This window comes from Semicossyphus pulcher, unplaced genomic scaffold, assembly GCF_022749685.1.
Source record: "Semicossyphus pulcher isolate SPU_LCO1_2020_fin unplaced genomic scaffold, fSemPul1.0.p SCAF_7, whole genome shotgun sequence".
Classification (NCBI taxonomy): Eukaryota; Metazoa; Chordata; class Actinopteri; order Labriformes; family Labridae; genus Semicossyphus; species Semicossyphus pulcher.
Window position 1 is genome coordinate 785668 of NW_027211748.1, and position 9333 is coordinate 795000.

The 9333-nt window shown below is 40.0% G+C and overlaps 1 protein-coding gene across 1 annotated transcript in view; it reads left to right on the forward strand.

The window, feature by feature from the left end:
- The first annotated feature begins 207 nt into the window (after positions 1-207).
- Positions 208-9333, forward strand: part of mrpl37 (mitochondrial ribosomal protein L37) — a 16195-nt gene continuing 7069 nt past the window's right edge. Inside the window, exons 1-2 of the mRNA XM_069684846.1 lie at positions 208-725; positions 6807-6990. Coding sequence (XP_069540947.1) covers positions 353-725; positions 6807-6990 — 557 coding nt within the window. The 5' untranslated portion in view covers positions 208-352. The remainder of the gene's footprint in view (positions 726-6806; positions 6991-9333) is intronic.

Genomic DNA, 9333 nt, shown 5'->3' on the forward strand with positions numbered 1-9333 from the left:
AGTAGCCTATACCATACTCTTTGGGGGCTGCAAGGACGTTGAACTGGTGGATTTTTGGCCCAGTCCAGCCCTGCTTACACCGGAATTATAGAGAGAATTTCATTTTCTTTTCTCCTTCCAATCGACTGCTCCACACTCCAGTCCAGTAGATGGTGGTAATGCACCTTTAAACTAGTTTGCCAACCGCCATTAAAACGCAGAAGAAGAAGAAGAAGAAGAAGAGAAAAAAATATCCAAAATGGCGGCGCCCTACACCCGCATTTACTGATAGGCAATGGCTTAGTTCAGAAGAACAACTTTAATCTTGAAAATACACTGATAAATAGATAACAGGTTAATTGTGTTTCTAGAAATGGCTCAGTGTTTAAAAACGGCGGTTCCATTGCTTTCTCAAATCGTTTTCCTTAAAGATTTCAAACGGTTGTCCGCACATGTAGGAGCCAGCCTCCTGCAGGTCCGTAGAAACTTCGGTAGCAGTCGGTGTCTGACAGCCAAGGTCACTACTGCACGCAAACCCAGGGAGAGAGTACAGATTACCGGGCTGGAGGTGGTCACGTACGGGAAAAGGATGCACCTTGTGCCGGGGCTGGCAAAGCCCGTTAACCCACAGTGGGAGAGGGACTACAAGGATCACAGGCAATACAGGGCTTCCCTGGGTAGCGAGATGCCTCTGCACAATGAGAACCCGTGCTATGTATACAACCAACGGACTAACGCACTGGAAGGTAAAATGTTCCCACTTACACTTCCAGTTCATCGTTATAGGCTATGTGATATGTGGAGCCTCTGGTTCGGGGGTAGGGGTACTTTACAAAAAAACTACTTTAAACGCCTGGACTCGGTATAGCCTTGATATAGTCCGGGAATGTGTAGCCCAAATTTTAATAAATAGTTAGTTTTTGCTCACACAGCTTGCAAGTTATACGTGTTTTTAGACCTTCAGCGAAATAGCATTAACAGATGCTTTAGTGTGTAAATGCCCATTCAGCAGCAACTGAGATTTCAACGTTGAAATTTGGTTGAAACTGGGTGAAATCAGTTTTGGACATCTAAGACATAATTTAAACCGTTTTTCAACCGGCTAAAATACGGTTATGACATCAACTTGTCAGAAACACTTTTTTTTCATCACAGCAATGAAAGGGTTACGGAAGTGATGATTGTAGCGACATTTCTCAAAAATAATTTTGCAGTGGTGTGTGAAATCCTGTCTACACAAAGACATCATTTCAACACATTTTATTTTACATGCAAAAATCATAAACACAGCGCTTTATGGGATGTGTGATGTTAAAGAGAAGATTCAGAGACACATAAAGCAGCGGTCTCAAACTCCATCAACGGGGCCTAAAAACTGGGTCTAAGACAAGGGCCGAACGGGGTCAACATTTTTAGAACAGACTTAAATAAACCACGTTTTTATCAGAGGTATTATGACAAATTAGTCATACAAAAATATGAACTTAACTACTCCCAAGACATCTTATAGAATTCTTTAAAAAATCAAGGGTATCGAAAACAAGAAATGAGATCGAATTTAAAATAAAAGACACAGCAGCATAATTAATTTGTTTGTCTCCCTCTCTATCAGCAGTAATTTCCAAAAAACTTTTTAACACATGCTTCAAAAACAGCCAGAAAACTATATTTTTTGTCAAGAAAATCTTAAATATTGTTTTTTTTTTATCACAACACCGTCAAGCAAAAACTTTGAAATAAGATCAATCTGGTGAAAATGTGCAAATATATATATATACATAAACAGCCTACCTTGTGATTACAAGGAAAAGTGCAAAAAGAAAACATATTTAAGTGCACTCTGCTCTTAAGCCCGTTTGCCCAAGTCAGATGCTTAGCATCTTTTTTTGGCTGCAGGTTCATTCATGTTTGGGGTTAGGTTCTGAGCTGTGGACACTCTCAGGATGGATTGTGCATCAGTTGCTTACACAGGTATGTGCTTCCAAACATGCAGAGCATTTTAGCAGCTGGGAGGCAGAGCTTGGGGCATCGTTTCAGAGTTCTATCAGCTCAATTGGGATGTTTACAGGTGCTCTGTCCAAGTCAACTACAAACGGATTACTGAGCAGTTCTAATTAATATTTCTGAGCCCCAAAGTCGGAAAATCACAGAGTTGAACTCTTGCCAGGTCCACTCAGTTTATCAGCAAAACACGCAGTTGGGAACACCATGGTGGAGACGTGGTTTGTCATTGTCTGGCAACTTGGAAAGTGACCCAAGTTTCCTTGCTGCATCTGAGTCTCCCACAGGCGCACCTTGGCTTGTTAAGCTCTCACTGCATCATTCATGTCCCATACAGCAACGCCGTGTATCTTGCCCAGGCCTGGTTCAAGATGATCCCAAAAGTCTGTCTCTCTGTCTGCTTTGTTGACTGTCTTCATCATCAGTCTGTTTAATTAAGTCACAAAAGTTAAATATTTTTTCTTGCAATTCAGTCCTCATAGCACGTGAGCGCGAAGAACAAAACCACGAGAGTTATAGGGAAAGGCATATTGTATAACAAGATGCCAAAAATACACTCACGGCCAAAGCCGACACTAACAGAGAGTAAACATCAGTGCTATACTAACTTACATGTTCATGGAAGCACACGCGATAAAAAAGAGTCTGTCGGTTATCTCTGATGTCGTGTAGTAGGTGCAATCAACAAGTCTCCCGGTATGTCTCCCTCATTGCCGTATTTCGAGGGGATGCACTGAGTCGTGCTGTGTTCAGGAGCACTCAGAAATGTGAGTGATCACACATTTTTACACATATTCTGAAAGATCCCTGTATTTATGAATCGATATTTGGTCCTTTAAATGAGAATCGGGGAAAATCGATTTTTTTAAAACCCAGCCCTACTAAAGACCTCAATTTATTCATGACATATTGGAAAACGTATCACAAGTTAATCTGGCCAACTGCTCCTTACCACAGCTGATAGCTATCTCCATGCTGACATTGATCAGGGCTTAAATGTAAACCCCAGACGTTGTTTCACTTGTAGACTGTATTCGGACATAATAAGAATGATGATTACAAAAACAAGACAATTGCCTAAACTTTTTGACAATTTATTGAAGTTTACTTTGTTTTAAACAGGCTTTGACACAGTTACCTTTATCATAATTTCCATAGGAGAGTCACTAAAATACAACTTCCTCCATAATATATTCGTAGCATATGAAAAAATGCGGATAGTCGCAGCCTTATATTCCACAGGGAACTAAGAGGATTAAGTAAATAAGTACTAAATAAAGGCGTCAAGACTTTTTTTGCAGCTATAAATTTGTTTAATCTGATTGAGCTTTGGAAAGCAGAGTGGAAATGTTCAAAGTGTCCTGAGAGGGGGAAGTTAGCTTCAACACAACTGTCATGTGGAACTGTTTTTAGTGAATACAACGGTGATGATTTTGACTTGGAATTTGTCAAAAAAACCCAAACATTTTATTAACTAATTGCATTTATGTATTTAATTTTATTGGTGAGATAATATGACCAAAATAAGTGACATTAGAGAGGTAATGAAATTAACTAAACTAAATGAGAAAGAAAGTTAATGCTTTTGTTTGGATGAGGTTTATCTGTGTTAAGTGTGATCTGAAACAGCGTTTCTATGAACAAAATGACTGCTTTTTTGTATTTGCCAGGGAGGGTAAGGGGAGAAAGGAAAAATTAATAATAAACAATAAATACAAAATTAAATTTAAAAAAAGTTTTCTTTTAAGTAGATATCATATTGTGACATAAGTACATACTAGAGCCCGACCGTTTTATCGGTCAACCAATTCTATCGGGCGTTATTCACACATTGCAGGTATATCGTTTCGATATCAATATATAGCGTATGTGTCTTTCAATATGCTCCGATATAAAATAATTTAATTTCAGCAGTGCTGTGGGATAAAGTCATTACGCCTCCTTACAAACAGAGGGCATAATTTTAATTATGACAGCATATGAGAGCCAGGCTCTCAACTTTTCTAACAAAATACAGCTGAAGTCAAGAAATGTAACAGCCATCTCACTCGTGGTTACAACTATAAACCAGCACAAAAATGACAATTACCAACATATGCAGAACATATGTACTAAACAGACAAAATAAAAACACTAACAAAATATATTTTTTTGCATTTTGGAACATAAATAGCAAACTTAACGACTTAAACTACTCAGTCAGCACTAGGCGGCAGGCATGATGGAGGACGAAGCATTATCTTTCCCATACAGAACGAAACATTGTGAACAACAAACTCATGTTAAAATCACAGTAATTAACCAAAGAAAGCTTGCTTTCAGAGCGCCGCTGTTTCTACCCTCTGCGCATCTAAACTGCGCAGACGAGATCCCGTGTGTACAGTCTGGCTCTCAGTTAGTTTTAAATTCGATAGTAACGAAGGTACAGGAGCTTTAAACTTTATTGTCTGCTAGTTTCACAGCGGTTACGCTCTAAACAACAAGCTTACACGTCTACACCTCCGTACAACCCCGCAGGAAGATACAGGGTTTTGTTTTATTAAGCCATCGTCGCGCTGATTCCAGGTGTGTGGGTCTGTCTACTCCGCCCTCCGTCACGCCTGCAGCTCCTTACAGCAGTGAGACACACACACGCGCGGACTGTTCTCATTCACAGAACGGCAAATGAAGACGTTTTGTGAGGTCCCTTTCACGTCTCATAGAGAAGTTAAAGTTATGATGTGACGGTGATACAGACAGAGAGCAGAGCAGAGAGACAGCCATGTCACCGTCACGTTACATTTTGATTGAGTCCCGAACTGCAGACTGTTGGCTGAGCTCCAGACCGCTGCCCCGCGATAGACAGTCCATAGATCGTCCAAAATGCCCCAAACAGAGCAGAATGATAAGAATAGAAACACAGACGAAGGGCAGATCCTCTGCAGATACAGACACCAGCTCACACTTCTCCTGGATTATGATGTTGATTAATAGGGAATATTTAATATAGAAAATTCTGCTCATTAAGCCTGTTATTACTATTATTAGCAGTATCAGTCTGTTAAATGAGCTGGTCTGTGTTTAGTGACTTTCATCTTCAGCAGCACTGTGTGAAGGTGGGAAAAACAGGAAAATAATTTTTGTTCCTACTTTTGTGTGTTTTTGCGTAATACTCACTTCTATTTAATTTGATATTTTATTTTGGTGCTATAAAGGTGCTACAGAAACACTGTTTTATTTGAATTTTGTATGTCATGCAAATGTGACAATAACTTTTCAGATTTGGAATTTTAATATTTTAATTTCAGATACATTTTGAACATATGTGAATATATCGGCAGATATATCGATATCAGATTTTTTTTACTCCCTGATATCGGACCCAAATATCGGTCGGGCTCTAGTACATACACATGGTAAATGGTAAATGGACTGTATTTATATAGCGCTTTTCTAGTCTTTGCGACCACTCAAAGCTGCTTTTACACTACATGTCACATTCACACACATGCTACCTCAAGTGGCCCACTGTCAATCAGTTATCACATTCATACCCATTGGCTATGCCACCGGGAGTTTAGTGTCTTGCCCAAGGACACTTTGACATGTACACTGAGGGAGCTGGGGATCGAACCTCCAACCTTCCGATTGAAAGACGACTCTACCACTGAGCCACAGCCGCCCCACATGTACACTCATCTTTGTGTTTTTATGAAATAATACCCAACCTAATACGCACACACACACATCTGCACATATCCCCACAAGCACCCACTTATGCACTCACACACACACAGACACACTGTCCTGATTATATTCACATACTAGTTTCGTTATATGCCATGATGATAGTCATATGTAATAATAGTGATATTTTGATTATCTTCATATATAATACAATATTGGACTAATAATTATAAATTAGGCAGTGCAGCAACCATATAATAAAGTTGTAGTAGTCATTATCTACAATCAATAGCATATATTGCAACAATAACCATTATGATGCTTGTACAGCAGTGAGTTGTAAGGCCGGACCGGGCCGCCAGGGAGGCGTGAAACAGGCACCCCCACTGAGCCGCACAGCCAGAGACCCCAGGGTGAAAAAGAGGGACGGGATTAGCCCCCCAGTTAGTTAAGTTTAAGGAGGTCTTTCTTTAGAGCTGCACCCAGGCCCTGAGGTGGGTGCTGGCCCTGATAGGACCTGTGCCTTCCTGGAGTTGTCCACTCCCAGATCACATGAAGTTAGTCTGACTACTGAGGAGTGGCACTTAACTGTATTTGTGATTTTGTTTGTTTATCTTTTTTGCAGTTAGTTTTTCTCTGTTTTGTTTTCTTGTTTGTTTTTGCCCTACTTCTCTCGTTTCCCTCATGAGAGGGAGGGAGGGTATGCACTGTCAGCCCCTGCCCCATCCACCACCTGCCGGGGGTCCCACCAAACTGAAGGACCTTGAGGAGGCACCAGTTGCCCCCATCCCCATCCCCATCCCCATCCAGCCCAGCCCGGCCCCACCCCTCACCACTGTGGATTGATAGCACAGGTTTCATCATAACAAATTGCATTTAGAGCTCCTTGAACTTCTTCTGTATGTGCAACCACTGCCCATGTTGATCTCCCTGATGCGGTTAAGGTTATACCAATGCAGCAATATACCACATTTTTTTCTACAACTGTGGTCCCTATTCATTAAGAAATAATGGAACAGGGTCATCAGCATAAAACAATGACTTTGCCTGTTTATCTAGGAGGAAGAGGCCAGCAGCAGCAAATTGATCCAACTAACCAGCAAGTTCTTAAATTGCAAACCTGACCCCTCTCTGTCCCACCGTTCCTCTCTATCCTGTAGGTGTGCGTCAGGCTTTGTGGTTGACCAAAACCAAGCTGATCTCTGGTCTGCCGTCTCAGCTCCTCTCATTGGCAGAGAGGACAGCCAATCAGATTCCTGATCAGGATGAACGTGTGAAGAACATGATCATACATGCACGCTTCTGGGTCACGACTGATGAACGACCAGGCAAAGAGAAATACAGGTAGTGTTTCACAACAACCTATTAGTGTGTGTTGTCTTTTGAAATATATCTGTTTAATTTAATTTTGTTTATGAACAATGTAAAAGTAAATAATACAAGTTTTTTACATCATTGCTAAACATCAACAAAAATGCAAGTTGCATTGCAAATATTAAGAGCTACTCCTAATTCTCTTTTTGTTGAAATCAACAAAACTGCATTGTACCAAACATGTTCTAGTAAATACCAGAAAGAGGCCTTAGTTGTACTTATAATGAGAACAGAAGAACTGTTTTTACAGTGTTAAAAGGGCTATATGTCAGATTTTACATGTATTCATCAATCAAATATCTTGCCAATAGCCAATGTGTGAAGGGATAGTAGAGGAACTGAAAAATTGAGACCTACCCCAACTTCCTCCGTTGCCTCTAACAGCCTGTGGGCTGATTTTTATTTAAAGCACTCGGGACGTTTTTACTGCCAAAGAAGAGGATGTGACGTATATGCATGCTCACGAGTACCTCTGCCTAGAGCTCATTCTCTGCCACTACAGTCAACAGTGTGCAACACGAGGCAATGCAAGCTGTGAAATGGAGAAGGATAATGCCAACAAACGACCGACACCCACAACAACGGATTACAACGGATAAGGATAACAGTCATTTGCAGATACAATTGCATTTCTGATATGTCCGACATATCCGAAATCCATTTTTTATATGTCTGCACAGGGTCCAAAATTACGTTTTTGGTCTACCTGCCATTGTAGGCCAAAAGATTTTACCGGCCAGAATATTTTTAACTGGCCATAAAAATGTTATTAGATATAATGTCAATAATAAACAGTGCTAAAAAGCAACATTTACTTCAGTACTGAACTTATATTAGCAGTGTAATATTGAAATAATGCACTTTGCTTGTGTATTTATCTTTACTTTTATTCCACTGAATTTAAAGAAAAATATAAAGTTCTCAGCTTCACATTTATATAATAATCAGCTGATATTAAACATATTATTCTGAAATGGGCCATTCTGCACAATGAGTAGGCCACCTTAAGTTAAGGTACTGTAAGAATATTTTGATCCTAGTCATTTTAACTTTTGCTTAAGTTAGGGATTGCAGGGCTTTTGCTTGTAATGGAGTATTAATACACTCTGATATTACTCTTTTTCTTGACTACTTATTTCATCATTGCAAGATAATAAACTTTACATTAGTGCAGCTCATTAATCCACTGATACAATGACAGTAGCTCTCATCAAGCACTCATTGCTCTCTTATCAGTCAGTCATATACAAGCTCCACAGTTCTGCTTGTGACTGTTCTGTAGCTCAGCTGTTAGAGATAGCCTCTGCTGCCTCTTGCTAGGTGTCTCAGGTGTTTAGCTTCTCCTCTCCCTCCATAGTGACAGTGGTACATGTTAATACTGTAGTTTAGATGCAGTAATTGTGAGGCCAAGTGAAGTGGAAATGCACCTCACCACACCATGGAAACTCAACAATTAGCTGCTGTAGTATGCAAGTCCCCAGTAGCTGGTGCGGGCTGCTTATGTAGCGTCAGTTGCCTGTTTGGCAGCCCCCGTAGAGCTGCGGCACAACACCAGGTGGCTGGGGTGGTTGTGTGACTGTCCAAAGGAGGAATAGCAGTAACCAGAGGAAGCCCACAGTCCGCCAATGACTAGTTCACTAGTTCATCGGTGCGACCAGTTAAAGTGTAAACTCGTACTTGACAGATTGTTGACGCACTAGAGCCCTGCTACGCAAGCTTAATAAACGAAGCATGAGGGCGCCGATGGTGGTCAGGGAGGGTCAATTCAAGGATTGCGCTACAATAATTCACGTGCCAGCAACTTAAAGTATGTTTTATAGTGATGGGAGAACCCGCCCCTTGTGCCCGACCTCATTTATTTTAGTCGCCAAATTAGATTTTTTTCCCCCGCATTTTAAATACCACTAAGCCATTGGTCGATATAAAAATAGGCTTCGCCTACTTCATGAATATTCAACAAACCGTATGATGTCACAGAAATGTGCATATTAGTTTTGGATATGTAGCTCTAATTTGCATATTACTTTCAGATATGTTAGTATTTCATTAAAGATATCTACAATGACAATTTTAACTGGTGGAAATTTCTTTCTAGATATCGAAAATTAAATTCTGACTAGTTAATTCTGACAGATATTTACAATTGTATTTCAGATATCTGAAATGGAATTGTAGATATCCCAAACTCCATTCTTACTAGTTAAAATTCCACAGCGAGATGTCAGTAATTCAATTTTGACTACTAAGAATTTAATTTTAGATATCTAGTATTCCATTAATGATATCTGTAATGTAAGAACAATTGTATATCTG